Source organism: Culicoides brevitarsis, chromosome 1 (assembly GCF_036172545.1).
Source record: "Culicoides brevitarsis isolate CSIRO-B50_1 chromosome 1, AGI_CSIRO_Cbre_v1, whole genome shotgun sequence".
NCBI lineage: Eukaryota > Metazoa > Arthropoda > Insecta > Diptera > Ceratopogonidae > Culicoides > Culicoides brevitarsis.
This window is the reverse complement of record NC_087085.1, coordinates 18,411,852-18,428,740: the sequence shown is the minus strand read 5'-3', so window position 1 is coordinate 18,428,740 and position 16,889 is coordinate 18,411,852. Positions and strand designations below refer to the sequence as shown.

Genomic DNA, 16,889 nt, shown 5'->3' with positions numbered 1-16,889 from the left:
ATTTAAGTTTTTTTTTACTTTTTCATATAAAATAATCCAAAAGATTTTAAAAGATTATTTTCAATTTAATTTTATTTTATAATTTTTATTTATTTTTTGTCACAATTATTTTTATAATAATAATTTATTATTATTATTTTTAATAATTATTTATTTATTATTTATTTCATCCATATTATTGTTTTTTTTTTGTCACTCTTTTTAATTCAGAAAAAAAATATTTTTTATAATTTCATTAATTGCTCAATTGGCCTTATTAAAAAAATTTCATTATTAGCTATATTCCTTTATAAAACTCCATTTTTCTAGTCAATCATATTTATTCAAAAAAAATTGAATATTAAAGCTTATTAAAAAAAATTATCGAAAAAGTTCCCGGAATATCATAAAAGCAAAAATTCTTACCCGTGGACTTGGAAATAACCCATATTTTACCGAATTCCTTCACAATTTTCTGTAAATGCGTGCAGGAAAATAAATGTAATTCCACGAAAAAAAAATTATTTCATACCAAGGAAAGACATCTCAAAAACAATAAAATTTCTAAAAAAAAATATACACAAATTATGTATTGTGATATTTTGTCATTTTTTTGGTCAAAACATTTCCAGCTACGTGCCTTTTTTCCAACACCAGCCATGAATTACTTAACACTTTCCAGCGTTTTAACGAACGTGATTTAACTTTTTTCCAAAATAACTTACTTTTTCACATCACTCGACTACGATCTCGCAGAAAGTTTCTAAACTCTCAAGTGAAAAGACCATCAAAAAATGCTGGAATTTCTTCAAAAACTCAATTCTGGAGCACGTAAGAATAATTTCATCTTGAATCCAAAAGAAATTTAAAAAAAAAAATTAATTTTTTTTTTATTTTTAGGTCCAGAATTGGATAGCCTCTTCTTATTCAGTACTCCGTTGATCCCAATTGCGATAATGGCGACTTACATGAGCTTCGTCTTGCATTACGGTCCAAAATGGATGCAAAATCGGCAGCCTTTCAACTTGAAATACGTCATTCTGGCTTACAATTTGATGCAAGTGTGTTACAACGCCTGGATGGTACAAGAATCAGTAAGGACCATTTACGTTTGGGACATGCTAAAGAGTTTTGGATGTACTCCCGCCTTAGATGAAGTTGATACGTCTCTTTTAATGGCGGAACTTGCTCGAGGATTTTGGCACTACACATTCAATAAGATCTTGGATTTACTTGACACAGTCTTCTTTGTGTTGACCAAAAAGCAGAGTCACGTCACTTTTCTTCATGTGCATCATCATTCCTTGATGGTCTCGTTCTTGTGGTTCATTGCCAAATATTATCCGGGCATCGATGGAGGCATTGTCGGATTTTGCAATACGATTGTCCACACCGTCATGTACTTTTATTACTTTATTGCCGCTTTGGGTCCCGCTTATCGGAAATATTTGTGGTGGAAGAGTTATTTGACTCTCTTGCAAATCACGCAATTCGTCATAATTATTTTATATATCCTGGTTGCGGTTTGTATGTGTGGCAAAAACTTTAATTTGTACATCATTACCTTCATAATGGCTGAAACGATGTTCAATTTGTACTTGTTTACATCATTTTATTTTAAATCCTATAAAAATACAAACAAAAAGACTCAATAAAAAAAATAAAAATAACGAATTTTTGATTTTGAAATTAAATTGCTTACAAAATTGATATGCAAGCAATATTATCACTTTCATTCGTCTCAAAACAAATAGGTATTGTGTTCCGGCGAATAATGATCTCACGGAAAAAAATTTAAATTTATACGGTTTAAAAGTTAAATTTGGTCAGTTAATTTTTAATTTGTTCGGTTAATTGTTAAACATTTAATTAATTTAGTTTAAATGTTAAACTGTCAGAGTTTAACAATTAACTGAACAAATTAAACAATTAACTGACCAAATTTAACTTTTAAACCGCATAAATTTAAATTTTTTTTCCGTGCATATAAAATGACAAAATTTTAACAATTTTTTGTCATTAATCAATAATTTAGTTGATTTCAAGGTATCTACATTGACATTGATAATTTATAATTAATGACAGAGTATTTCAAGTTAAAAATTAAAAAAAAAAAATCACAAAAATTACTGTCAAAAAATGTTAAAAATTATTTAAAAAAAAAATTAAAGAAGAAAATTCATATTAAAATACGATTTTTAATACAAAAATTCTTGAAAATTGATTTTTTTTTAAATTTTAAGAAATTTCTTGAAAATATATAAGAAAAAAACCAAAACAGAAGATGAAGTTTATTTTTTCCCGGGAACCAAACTCATTTCCCAAAATTATATTTACCCCAAGATAATGAAAAAATCCTAAATTAAGTCAATTTTATACTTTTTTTTGAAGCAGTTCCACATATTTTAATTTTTTAAATTACAAAATTTCCCCATTTTTTTCTTGAAAATTCAAAATTTCTTTAAGATTTTTGTAAATTTCCCGGGAACGAGGTTCCCAGGTTCCTGCACTTTTTCCAGGACGGTCAATATTGATGAAATTTTCAATTTTTTTTTTATTTTGCCCTATTGAATTTTCGAAGTTTGAAATGGGGCATGAGACAAAAAGTTAAAAAAAAATTGGAGCGGCCTTTATTAAAAATTATATCATTATTAAAACGACTTCAATTTTCCTTATAAAAAGTTAAATATTTTATCCGAATTCCGTGAAAACGTTAAAAAATTAAATTTCATAAATTTTGCGAAAAAAAAATGATTTTACTTAAATTTTTATTTTTCTTTTACTAAACCATCGTATTATTGGTGACAGTCATCACGAACGTTCTAATTTCCATCGGAGTAAGCATGATAACGTAATTATCGTAATTAGCCTTTTCAATTTTCTGGAAACGCTTCGATTGAACGCCTTGTGAGTCGGCATTGAACTTTAAACGTACTGTCTCATCCAACCATTGATTGCCATCTAATGTTGTCTCACGAATTGTAAATTCAAATTGATCAAAAACTTCAAGAAGATTGACTTCGACCGGTTTTGAGTACCATGGATCTTCTCCGAACTCAAAGATGTGCTCAAGACGCAACAAGAAAGTATCATTAAAGTTCAAAGGCTCGAAAGTTAAAAGTTTTACGTTGTCTGGTAAGGAATTAGCCATGAACGAAACCTGTAAAAAATTAAAATTTATCAAGAATTTTTTGTTTTTTGAATTTCTAACAAGAAAATTACCTCATTTAATTGAGCTTGAATCTCAGCAAGTGACTTTTCCTGCAAAAGTGGACGAATATCAGCAAACATTGGCCAAACACTTGTAATTAAATCCGATTGTAAGAGTCTCTCCCTTGCAACTTGACTTGGTTCTTGTCCCTTTTTAGGTCCAAAGAAGACATAATGACGTCCTCGAGCGACTGTTGTCTCATTCAAAGCCTCTCCAACACCAAAAGCATCATCTCGTAACAATCTACGATGAACCATGAGCTCAACAACGCCATCAAACAAGCTACTGCCACCTTGGGCACGATCATTAAGAACCGCCAATCGATGTTTCTCGTCTTCAATTGCGATTTTCGACGTTACTGGATAATAATTTCCCGCTTCCTTCTCATAAATTTCCACATTCCAGGTATCACGGTGATCCCGAACGCGTTTTAGCATTTCACGACCATTGGAATCTGTGTAAAAAACTCCGTCATTCTTGATTTTCGTGTAAAAACGTGACACAAGTTCCTTTCCCAAACCATCTTCGAAGGGAATTGGTCCAGCAAGCCATTCAAATTCGACATGCGATTGTCCGCGGTACACTCGGATCACTTGCGAGACCCAATCGTTGAAAATTTGATGCACTTCTTGTACCAAGGGACCTTCGACTACTTCAACTTTGACTCTTTGGGTCAAAAGACGTTCTGTATTGTTGGGACGGAAAATGTAAGCACCTGACGAGCGATTTTTAAATTCACGATTATCGCCGTTTGCACCTTCGTACCACACAAAATTCTGTGCAAAGGACTCGCTAAAGTCACCACTTTCCAAATGCGAAACGAGACCATTCGAGTCGAATTTTAACTCGACAAATTCGTTTTTGATGCTAAATCCTTCGCCACTTGCAGGTTTTTTCCAATAATATTTGTTCAAATCTGGAATGGCGGCGTCATTATCGTTAAAGATCAAAAAAGCATGTCCGACCCCCATTGGAGGGATTTCTGGAGTACGGAAGACAATTTCGTGCGTTGCTGAACTATTGCGACCTTTGATGTTCAACACACTTTCAGGAATTGGGACAATTTGATATTCCAAAGGATCATTGGCGACATCAACGACGAAATATTTGTCATTACTCATCGGAACACGAACAAATTCCTGCTTTGGTTGACCCGTTGGATTGTACAAAGTCACGAGATAGACAGCTTCCGATGCTTCGGTGACTTCGCACGCACTGACATTCAAGTGCAAACAATTTTCATAGTTCAAGGCGTCGTCATTGAAGGTATTGAAAACATTACGAACGTTACTTTCGCATGCCTCGAAGGCCTGATGCAACATTCTAGCGTAATCATCAGCGACATGTTGCTTTTCTGTGCCCGTAATGGCATCGTGATGTTGCATAACGCCAATTGCCGATTGTAATTCCTTCAAATTTTCCTCGTATTCGGGTTCCTGACTTGGTGCAATTGCAGTCACTTGTTTGCAAACTTGTAAAAATTGGTTGCCAACGCGCTCGTAACGCTTCTGGGTGGGACGAGAAGTGTAGTAGCCGGTCCAGTAGGTGTATGGGTCGTTAGCATAGGGGAAGAAATCGTCAGATTTTTCGGGCCAAGTGATGTTGGCGTCATGTAAGGCTTTGAGGTAGCAAGTTGGAGTTGAATAGAAAATATTTACTTCGTCGCCGTATAGGTCGTTGGCGTAACTGAAGGTGAAAAAGGAGATTTTAAGAGAAATTTAAGGGAAAAATTATCAAAAACTTACGTCAAAAGTTTATCGATATTTTTGAACCACATGCTGGCATCTTGATAACTGAAATCGTCACCCATTGTGATCAAAATGTTGTTAGTACGGTAATTGCTGGCTGCCTTTTTAGCGAAATCTACAAAAGCTTTCATCTGCAAAATTATTTTTTTATTAAAAATTTTTTAAAAAATTAAAGTTTTTAGGGCGCTCCAAAAATTTTTTTGAACTTTTTGTCCCTTAAGTTAAAAGTCGAAAATCCAGTAAGGCAAAATGAAAAAAAATTATAAAATATTCACAAAATTTAAAAAAAAAAATATTAAACAAAAATTTAAAAAAAATTAGGTAAAAAAAAAAAATTAATATTTTCTCAAAATTACAATTTTTTGGCATATTTTTATGATTTTTCAAGAAATTTTCAACAAAATATCAACATAAAATTTGTCATTTTGTATGAAAAAGTCTTTCAAAAAAATTTTTTTTCGCCCCAATTTTTTTTTTTTCATCAAAAATTACAATTTTTTTAATTAGTATTGTATTCTTTTGTATTAAAAATTATATTTTTATATGAATTTTTTTCTCTAAAAATATTTTTTCGAAAATCATTAAACTTAGATTTTCAACATTTTTTAAATTTTTTTTTATGAAAAATTTTTTTTTTCATTTTTTTACGCAGAATTGCGCTGATATCAATTTTAAACAAGAAATTCTTAATGTAGCTTAGATACAATAAGAACAACGAAAAAATTGATCAACGATCAAAAATTCATTGAAAACTTGTCATTTTGTATTTGTATGAAAAAGTATTTCAAAAACATTTTTTTTCGCCCTATTTTGATAAAAAAAAGTTTTTGGGACAAAAAGTTCAAATTAAATTTTAAGCGGCCTAAAAAATAAAAAAAAAAATTAAAGCGACCTCACTAAAATAAATCTCTTACTTTTTCAGGTACATTATAGTCAAAACTATGTGGATCATCGATAATTGGATCATCATTGCACAACAAATCCCAGCAAAAGCCTGGCGGAGGACTATAATGATTGTACAAAACACCCGTAAGAATATCCGACTGATCAGGACTCAAATTTTCACTTCCATGCCAAATCATTTCCGGAGTTTTGGTTCTCATGCGATTACCTTTGTCTTGATAATCGAGACGCGCAAAGAACATTCCATCGTAACCCATTTGAGCAAACATCGAAGCTTGTTCACGCGAATGCCCAAAAGGATCAATTTGCCATCCGATATGAGGACGTCCACATTCTCCAAAAGTGTCATTTAAGAATCTTCGAAATTTGGAAAAATTAAATAAAGAACATCAACAAAGGTAAGTAACTTACTTCAATCCCAATGAAAATTGGTCGATAACGCTGTGATAATGCACAGCTGCTTCGTCCTGAAAAAAAAATTAAGGAAATAATTTTTGTAAGTTATCAAAATTGAACCATCGGAGCCTTACATTCATCGACCATGCGCCACCAATGAACTCCAAGCGACCCTCATCAACCAACTTCTTCACATCTTTCTTCATTTCCTCCGTTTGTTCGTCCCACCATTTCGAAAAGAACGCAGATTCAACGTAAATAAATCTACGATTTTTATCTCTGAGCAATTCCGTGACTACCGAATCCAAAATGTACTGTACGCCAGCCTTCTGAATTGTGTTTCGGTGTCCGTAATAGTACTGATCTACGGTTTTGAGCCATCCAACGTCATCGTGCGTGTGTGCCACGATATGGACATTTAACTTATCTGGAACGGCATCAGTGCAGCGCTAGAAATAAAAGAATTAATTTCCGTTTTTAGTGCAATTTAGTGCTTTATTGATAAAAATAAATCGATAAGATCTAAATTAGTCAAGCTACGTTTGTGAATGAGTTTAATCTGATATTTTTTTTCACAATGAGTTATAAATTTATCAGATAATTTTTATTACTCACTCCCATATTTTTTATATTTTGATAATGATTAATATTTTTTTGATAAATTTATTGCAAAATTACGAACTTCGAATTTAAAATTTAAAAAATTTATTGATTATAATTTTTTTTAAACTTACATCATATCCACACTTTTTCCGTGATGGCCATGGAAAACTTGGTTTAGCTTCTGCAAACGCTACAATCAGTAGCAGGCATGAAAATATCACAATGCCTCTCATTTTCCTTATCAAAGGATTAATTTCTTCTTTAAATTCTTTACGTTACTCCTTCTTTGACAAAATTTGAAAAACAACTGAATCGGTCAAGCTTCTCGAATGGCTTTTTATAAGTTCAGTACTTATCTTCGGCTAATTTTTATCATCTTTGATAAGATTTTAATCTGATTAAGTGCTTGCCTAACTTCTAGAAATGTCAGTAATCAACATGGATTTGTTAGGAACTCAGTTGAAGGACGATTTTTCAATTGGAATTTACATAAGAGTTTGCTTTTTCATTAGATGAGGATTTGTCAGTAGATTATTTTAAATTAGTTTTTTTTTTTTAAAAATATTTTTTTTTATTTTCTTAACTGCTCCAAGTAAAATTAAATAATTTAAATCAAAAATTTTTGAAAAAAATTAGGATTCAAAAAATTTCAAGTAAAAATTTTAGTCAAAAAAAAAGGATTTTTTAATTTTTTATGAAACAATAAATTTTTGAGATAAAATTTTTAAATAAAAAATTTTTCCTTATTCGATGATTTGCGACCATATGAAAAAATAAAATTAATTGAGTTCGAATATTTAAAAAACTTTAGAAAACTTAGTAAAAAGTTCTAAGAAAACTGTAAAAATTGATTATTTTCATAATTCTGAAAATTTTTCTAAACTCGATTTTTTAAAATCGACTAAAAATCTAATAAAAAAAAAAACTAACAAATTTTCTAAAAATTTTCATTTATTTCTTCTAATTTTAGTACTGCGTCGAATCAATTAAATTTTTTATTTATCATAAATTTCTGGATTCATCTTTACAATGAACGTACGAATCTGCATTGGCTCCAACGTGATTTCATAGTCGAAGGCGACGCTTCTTGCATTTCTTTCCATTTTTTCGACTTCACCTCCAAATGACTTCGCATCGACAAAATCTTCCAAATTTGTGACTTTTCGCATCATCGACTCATATTTAGAGAATTCTTTGCTCGAATCTTTCTCCGAATCTGGTCTGAATTTGAAACGAGTTGCTTCATTGATCCATTGATTGCCAGCCAACGTAGTTTCTTTGATCCATTGAACATCCAAATCACGGAAGGCATCTTGGAAGTTGAATCTGATGGGTTTCGAGTACTCTGGATCTTCGTCGCTTTCAAAAAGATGCTCGAAACGGACGATGTATTGATGACCGTAGAGTTTATCTTGATTCCATGGCTCAAAAGTTAACATGTGCAGGTTTCGGGGGAGGGGAAGTGCCATCACGGACCACTAAAAATAAAAAAAAATTAGAAAAATTGAAAATTTCTGAAGTTTTGAACTTACAATGTTCGAATAACGTTGCATCCAATGTGTGTAATTCGTGTTTGAAGCATCACTGAAGAACGGAACTGGCGGTAAAAGTTTCTCATTTTGTAAGAATCGCTCTCGTGCTGCTGCTGTCCATCCCAATTTGTTGGTATTTGTCTTTTTACCGATGACAACCCAGTGTTTTCCACGTGCGACAATTCCTTTGGAGTTGGATTCCGTTTCGTTCAAGGCTTCTTCAACCCCAAACGCATCGTCTTTGAGTAATCTACGATGAACCATGAGTTCAATGGATCCATCGAACAAACTACTGCCACCTTGAGCGCGATCATTCAACACTGCAAACCGATTTTCATCATCTTCTATCATAATTTTAGCCGTTACAGGATAATAATTTCCAGCAACGCTTTCTCCAATGTTAACGGGCCACGTTTCGCGATAATTTCTCACGCGTTTAACCATTTGGCGACCATTCGCATCCGTGTAGAAGACATCATCGTTATGCACAGTGGAATAAAAACGCGACACAACTTCCTTGCCGATGCCATCTTCAACGGGAATTGGTCCAACCATCCATTCGAACTCGATGTGATTTTCGTCGCGATAAACGCGGATCACTTGCGAGACCCAATCGTTGAAGACTTGACGAACTTCCTCGACATGCAAGCCACGAACGACTTCGATTGAGGCACGAGAGGCGACGAATTTTTCAGTGCCGTTGGGACGGAAGATGTAAGCACCCGAGGAACGATTTTTGGGGATCCAATTGTTTCCGAGGTAACCTTGGTAGTAGAAGAAGTTTTGAGCGAGACGATGTTCTTCGCCTTCAACGGTGGTGAGAGACTCGAGTAATCCGTATTCGTCGAAGGATAAAGTGAAGAAATTGTTTCCGATGGTGACTTTTTCAGCCTTTTCTGGTTCATCAGCTGACATTTCCTCAACAATTAAGTTTTCTTGGGGATCAGTCTTTGGTAATTCCTCAACTTGATCTTCTTCTAATTTTGTCTAAAATGAAAATTGTGAGAAAAATTTTTATTTTTTTCAATTTAAATTTTTTTTCTTTCTTAGGCCGATCCAAATGAAAATCAAAAATAAAGTCCAAAATTTTTGAAAATAAAATGGGGGAAAAAAAAAAGTTAAATTATTTTCATAAAAATACAAAATTTTAACAATTATAATTTTTTGAATATTTTTTGCGTTTTTTTTAAATTTTTACTTTAAGATTTGCTAATTTAAATTAGATTTAAGAATGTTTCATTTTAAAAATTAAAGAAAAAAAATTTCATAAAAAATAAATGTCAAAAAATTGTAAACAATAAATTCAGTAATTTTAAAACAATTTATTTAAAATTTGATTTTTAGAAAAAATCAGTGGAATTTTTTTTTAAAAATTTTTGAAAATTTCTTGAAAAATTATGAAAAAAGTCCAAAAACAGGACGATTATGATGACATTTTTAACTTAAAATAAAATAATTATAACAAAAATAAAAAAAATATTTTGCCCCAAAGCATTGGAAAATTTTCAAAAAAAATTTGGAACGGCCTTAATTTCCGAAAAAGATTTCAAATTTTCTTATCCAAGAAAATTTTAAAAAATTTTTTTAAATGTTTTTTTTTTATTTTTAATTTTTTTCAAATTTATTTCAAATTTTTGTCTAAAATATATTTTTCGAAAAAAAATTAGTTTTGAAATATATTTTGACATAAAATGACTAGTCGACTAAATATAAGCATTTTATGCTGGATTTGTGATTTTAAAGACATCTTAGTGATCAAATTAGCGATTTAAAATTAAATTTAGAAAATTTAGTGAAAATTTGAAAAAAAAATCATAATAAGGTATTTTTAATAATTTTAGAGGCTTAATAAAAAAAGTTTTAAGAGAAAAAAAAATTGTTAAAAATTAATATTTTTTGAAAAATTTTGAAAAAAAAAATCTTAAATAAACGCACAATTTTTTTGAAAATTTGAACTTTTTTAAAAAAACACAGGATGTTTGACTTTTAAAATAAAAAAATGTGAAAAATGAAAAAAATTCGATTAAAAAACTTACAACATAAAATCCTTTGAATCCCAATGCTGGAATTTCTGGCGCCATAAAGACAAGTTCGTGCGTAGCTTCACTCGATCTCATGTCATAATTTCTCACCGTAGCTGGGATCGGGACCATTTGATGACGAATCTCAACATTTCTGTAATCTTTGACTAAAAATTTGTCTCCCACAACTGGAACTCGAATATATTCAAAGGCAGAATGGGCCAATGGATTATAGACAGTGACGATAAATTCCTTCGATCTTTCTGTAACTTCACAACTGCTAATATTCAAATTAGGACACATTGTGAAACCAAAAGGTGCTGGTTCAGGACGATCCGTTTGACGCGTGGTAAGTTGATTCAAGACATTTTTAATGTTCGAACTGCACGATTCGATGCCTCTTGCCATTGAACGAGCATAATCTTGGGCAACTTTTTGCTTTTCCGTTCCCGTGATGGCATCGTGATGCTGCATAACTCCCATAATTTCACGCAATTCGTTCAAATGCGGGATAAATTCGTCGTTGTGTTTCAAGGCAAAGGACGAAAGTTGCTTACAAACCTGCAAAAGATGATTTCCCATGCGTTCATACCGTTTCTGGGTGGGACGTGAAGTGAAATATCCCGTCCAATAGGAATGCAAATCCGAGGCATAAGGGAAGAAATCGTCGGATTTTTCGGGCCACGTGACATCAGCATCGTGAAGTGCTTTCAAGTAACACGATGGAGTCGAATAGAACATGTTGATATTCTCATTGCGTTCATTTGCGTACTTGATCAACTTGTCCATGTTCTTGTAGTATGCGCCAGCATCCATGTACGTGAAATCGCCACCCATCGTCATGATGATGTTGTTTGTGCGATAACTCTCCGATTGGTTTCGCACAAACTCGAACCACGTATCGACGCGTTCAATGACATTGTAATCCGCACTTTTGGGGTTATCGATGATTGGCTCGTTATCGCACAAGATATCGAAGCAAAAGCCACTTGGCGGTTGGTACAAGTTATGTAAGACACCGGCAAAAATGTCACTGGATTCGCCGAGATCTTTGCTGGCGTGCCAAATCATCTCCATTTCCTTGTTTGCCAGGCGGAGTTCTTTGTCCTGGTAATCGATGCGACCGAAGAACATGCCGTCGTAGCCCATTTGAGCGAAAAGTGAGGCTTGTTCACGCGAATGACCAAAGGGATCAATTTGCCATCCGATGCGGGGACGACCACAGGTGCCGAAATTGTCACTGAGGAATTTCAGGCCGTGCGTGAAATGGTCGATTACGCTGTTGTAATGGACACCAGCTTCGTCCTGAAAATGTTTTAAGGTAAATATAGTTTAAAAATAAAAATTTTTATAACAATATTTAAAAAATAAATATTTATAATTCAAAAAAAAAAAAGTTTTCTGTTTATATTTTGCTAAAAAAATATTTCTTATTTAAATGTCATTAAATGTAAAGCTTTTTTTTAAATTTAAAACAATTTTTTAACAAAAAAAAAATAAAATAAAAATTTTCCTACAGTTTTTTTAAATTAGAAAATTTTTAGAAAAAATTAAATTATATTTTTTTAAATTTTTGATCAAATTATGTGACAAAATATTTATAAAAAATTAGTATTTTTAATTCCAAAAAAATGTTTCATTTTGGATCTTAAATTTTTAAAGAAACTGTTAAATTTTGTTAAAAAAATATTTTTGAATTTTTTCTATTTCTTCAATATTCATATTTTTTTTAATTTAATTTAATTAAAAAGTCTTTTAAAAATTTTCGAATTTTTGAAAATGAAAATTTTTTAAAAATATTTTTTTTACTTTTAAATGCCAAAAATTTTTACAAAAAAATTTTTTTTACAAATTTTGGTCATTTTTTTGTATTTTTAAAAATTACAAATTATTTCAAAAAATTTTAAATTTTTACAAATTTTCGTCATTTTTCGTATTTTTTAACCTTTAAAAATTGCACTTGCCTCATATTAAAATTAATTAATGACTTACATTCATACTCCAGGCACCTCCAATAAACTCAAGCCGCCCTTCATTCACAAGTTCCTTAACTTGCTCCTGCAATTCAGGCGTTTGTTCCTTCCACCACATCGAAAAGAAAGCAGATTCAACATAAATGAATCTCTTTTCCGGATCCTTAAGCAATTCCTGAATCACAGAATCAATAATGTACTGCACTCCAGCCTTCTGAATTGTATTTTTGCTGCCATAGTAATACTGATCCACTGTCTTCAACCATCCAGCATCATCATGGGTGTGAGGTACCATGTGAACATTGATCATTCCAGGCTTTGGAACAGGGCATCCCTAAAAAATGGTAAGTATTTCGGTGTTATTCAACTATTTGCTACCAAAAATGTCTTATCTTCATAGATTTCATGCCCTAATTCAATTGTTTATTACATTTTATCACTCGATATTTTTTTAGTTCACATTTATTATCGATTTTTTGATAGGAATGACCTTTGTGACAAACGTTAAAAGTAGTTCATGGGCCGGATTTTTACAGAATATTTCTTTTTTTTTCACTTTTACTTACATCATAGCCACAAACGCGTTCTTTTGTTTCAGAAAACTTCTTTAAATTTGGTCGAGCTTCGGCAAAAAAGCTTAAGCCCGTTATAAAAATCAAGAAAATCAGCTTCTTCATGTTGAGTTCTTTTCTATTCTGTGTTGATGATTTTTTTTCGATCAAAACATAGTTTGTTTAGCAAGTATTTTTATTATTTCTGTGAAATGTGGTACAAATCACTTATAATTATAATTTATTTTAATCGATTAACATTAAAACACGACGTTAGCTCAAGTGCAACAAAATAACATTTGAAAGATTTTTTTGTGTGGATCGGTTATTTATACAATTTTGTGTACAATTCGAGAAAAAAATATTTGTATTGAATTATCGTTATCAACTGATATCGATTTATCAATTTTTTTAATTTTATATTTTTATTATTGACTACCTTCCTATCGTCGATAATCTGAATTAAAACTTCTACGTTGATAAGGTATGAATACAGATAATTGTCCGGTCGTTTGCGCTACTATTTGATTAAATTAATGTAAATATAAGGCGAGTATTTGTATGCAAACACGTAAAGAGGAAGAAACCCCCAGAAAAAAGTCAAGGCCGTTCAATAACTTTCACTGAATCTTCTTAGGATTTCCTTCTTGGTGTGGTGACTTTTAAAAGAGCGTTGATCTTTTTCGTATTTGATCAAATAACGTCAATTTCGTGTCTGGCCTTTATCATTTATGTTGCAAAAACAGTCCTTTTCGTGAAATTTCTCTTCCATGAGACGTTGATACTGAACTCTAACGATTGATAAATTTTTGTAGAGCTTGTAGATGTAATAAACAGCACCAATAGCAACAAATCCTAAAATAGAAAGGAGTCCAAAAATGATGTAAAGGAAGAATTTCGTCTCTGTTACATTTTCTAACAACGTGTTATGAGAAAATTTCATGTAAGTAGTTAAATTTTCACACAAATTTTCGGTATCCATGATTTTTTTTTTAAATATTTCTTTAATAGAAGAAAGCAAGACTTCTTTGATCTTCGAAATTCGAAACTAGACTGAACTTGAATTCAATTAAGAGCTTATCAAGTATTTGTTTTTGTCTGATTCATTACACGTGCCTCCGAAAAAATGTGTAAGGTCAGGTCAAAACATAATTTCAAAGAGAGAGAGAAACTTGATCGCTAAGTGGTCTTCTTCGTTGATTCATTCTCTTTCGGATTGATAACACATAAAGTAATTTAAAATAGGAGAAAAATTAATAAATAAACAAATAAAAGAGAACAAGTTCCGCGTCATATTCAATAAATCACACACACATTTCCGTTACTATTTACTTGGAGCACTTTACTTGTCCGCAACATTGAAAGTTGAGAATTGGCGACATATTAACCGACATTACGTTGTGATAATAATGCGTAACTACCGATATAAGAAGCAGATGAAGTAAGATCGTGATGAGTGAAGGAGAATGTGATGTGACATTCTTCGATGTTATTTTATAATTGTTGCAAGAGTGCAAGAAAAAAAGGCAGGAAAATTACAGACGACAAGATTGATGCTTGCGTAAATAAAAGAAAAAGTTGTTGAATTGTCGTTTGAAGATGGTGTTAAATTTATGGTAGAGCAGCGATGAAAGATGACTCAAATGCTGATGAACGAGAAAAAAATTATTAGAAAATGAACTTGTTTATGTACTCTTTTGTGTCTGCCATTCATCTTATTTTCTTCTTTTTTTTACAGGTAGGATGGGACGAATTGTGATTCAAAAAAAAATTATTAATATGAGCTCGATACAAAAAATCTGAAAAAAGGAAACTAATCATAGGAACCCGTGTTTAACAGTTTTTTTCTTGGAATATCAAAATTAAATTCTTTCCTTCTTCAACCATCAAGTGAAACAAACGTAGGTAAAAATAGTATAATTCAGTGCCTTCGGTAGAAAACCTTTCGAGGGACCATTGAGTTTCGGCTCAATATGCACTCTACCGATACAAAAACGGTTACCTTCACCTAACGAAGGAACGGAAAAATCACATCCAGGCAAAAATAAAAAAAAACCAATGACATCACAGGTGAGCGCCTTTAACATCTTAAGCAATTCCTGAGTCACAGAATCAATAATGTACTGCACCCCCGCCTTCTGAATTGTATTTTTGCTGCCAGAGTAATACTGATCCACGGTCTTTAACCATCCGGCATCGTCATGCGTGTGAGGTACCATGTGAACATTGATCATTCCAGGCTTTGGAACAGGACATCCCTAAACAAATGGTAAGTATTTCGTTGTTATTTTACTATTTGCTACCAAAAAATGTCTTATCTTCATAGATTTCATGCCCTAATTCAATTTTTTATTACATTTTAAGTAGTTCATGGGCCGGATTTATACAAAATATTTCTTTTTTTTCACTTTTACTTACAGCATAGCCACAAACGCGTTCTTTTATTTCAGAAAACTTCTTTAAATTTGGTCGAGCTTCGGCAAAAAAACAGCCCGTTATAAAAATCAAGAAAATCAGCTTCTTCATGTTGAGTTCTTTTATATTTTGTGTTGATGATTTTTTTTTTCGATCAAAACATAGTTTGTTTAGCAAGTATTTTTATTATTTCTGTGAAATGTGGTACAAATCACTTAAGATTATAATTTATTTTAATCGATTAACATTAAAACACGGCGTTAGCTCAAATGCAACAAAATTACATTTGAAACATTTTTTTGAGTGGATCAGTTATTTATACAATTTTGTGTACAACTGATATCGATTTATCAATTTTTTTTGCAAACACGAAAAGAGGAAGAAATCCACAGAAGAAAGTCAAGGCCGTTCAAAAACTTTCATTGAATCTTCTAAAAATTTCCTTCTTGGTGTGGTGACTACTAAAAGAGCGTTGATCTCTTTCAATATTTGATCAAATAACGTCAATTTCGTGTCTGGCCTTTATCGTTTATGTTGCAAAAACAGTCCTTTTCTTGAAATTTCTCTTCCATGAGACGTTGGTATTGAACTCTAACAATTGTTAAATTTTTGTAGAGCTTGTAGATGTAATAAACAGCACCAATGGCAACAAATCCTAGAACAGAAAGGAGTCCAAAAATGATGTAAAGGAAGAATTTCGTCTCTGTTACATTTTCTAACAACGTGTTATGAGAAAACTTCATGTAAGTAGTTAAATTTTCACACAAATTTTCGGTATCCATGATTTTTTTTTTAAATATTTCTTTAATAGAAGAAAGCAAGACTTCTTTGATCTTCGAAATTCGAAACTAGACTGAACTTGAATTCAATTAAGAGCTTATCAAGTATTTGTTTTTGTCTGATTCATTACACGTGCCTCCGAAAAAATGTGTAAGGTCAGGTCAAAACATAATTTCAAAGAGAGAGAGAAACTTGATCGCTAAGTTAATTCATTCTCTTTCAGATTGATAACACATAAAGTAATTTAAAAGAACACATAAACACATTTATACCACATAAAGAGAAAAAAAAATTATTAGAAAATGAACTTGTTTATGTACTCTTTTGTGTCTGCCATTCATCTTATTTTCTTCTTTTTTTACAGGTAGGATGAGACGAATTGTGATTGAAAATAATTTGAAAAATCATCAATATGAATCCGATACAAAAGTTCTGCAACAAAACACTGTGAGCGGTACTACTTAAAGATTGTTACGTGTTAATGATCAACGTTAACGGGGTTATGAGAAAAAAAAGGAAACTAATCATAGAAATCCGTGTTTAACAGTTTTTTCTTGGAATATCAAAATTAAATTCATTCCTTCTTCAACCATCAAGTGGAACAAACGTAGATAAAAATAGTATAATTCAGTGCCCCCTTTCCAGGTATACCAATTGCTTCAAGTTCACAGTTCAAATAAAAGCCTTGTCCTCATCAAAGACAGATATGCGAATGTGGAGAGTATGCTGAACCACCCGGAGTTACTTGACGTGAAGCAAAGAGTTTACTTTAACGCT

The 16,889-nt window shown here is 31.7% G+C and overlaps 3 protein-coding genes across 3 annotated transcripts; 1 reads left to right on the top strand and 2 right to left on the bottom strand.

Moving 5' to 3' along the window:
- Positions 1-773: 773 nt before the first annotated feature.
- On the top strand, positions 774-1,634 carry LOC134837385 (very long chain fatty acid elongase 7-like). The gene is made up of 2 exons (XM_063852756.1): positions 774-810; positions 880-1,634. The coding sequence occupies exons 1-2, from the start codon at positions 774-776 to the stop codon at positions 1,632-1,634; spliced, it is 792 nt and encodes a 263-aa protein (XP_063708826.1).
- Positions 1,635-2,761: 1,127 nt separating this feature from the next.
- LOC134837038 (lysosomal alpha-mannosidase-like) lies at positions 2,762-7,073 on the bottom strand. Its single transcript, XM_063852349.1, has 7 exons — positions 6,972-7,073; positions 6,372-6,686; positions 6,253-6,308; positions 5,853-6,198; positions 4,936-5,069; positions 3,202-4,876; positions 2,762-3,139 (listed from the first exon to the last, which is right to left on the bottom strand). Exons 1-7 carry the CDS (start codon positions 7,071-7,073, stop codon positions 2,762-2,764), a joined length of 3,006 nt encoding a protein of 1,001 aa, XP_063708419.1.
- Positions 7,074-7,835: 762 nt separating this feature from the next.
- LOC134837384 (lysosomal alpha-mannosidase-like) lies at positions 7,836-13,043 on the bottom strand. The gene is made up of 5 exons (XM_063852755.1): positions 12,933-13,043; positions 12,386-12,700; positions 10,409-11,698; positions 8,373-9,359; positions 7,836-8,318 (listed from the first exon to the last, which is right to left on the bottom strand). The coding sequence occupies exons 1-5, from the start codon at positions 13,041-13,043 to the stop codon at positions 7,836-7,838; spliced, it is 3,186 nt and encodes a 1,061-aa protein (XP_063708825.1).
- Positions 13,044-16,889: the final 3,846 nt, after the last annotated feature.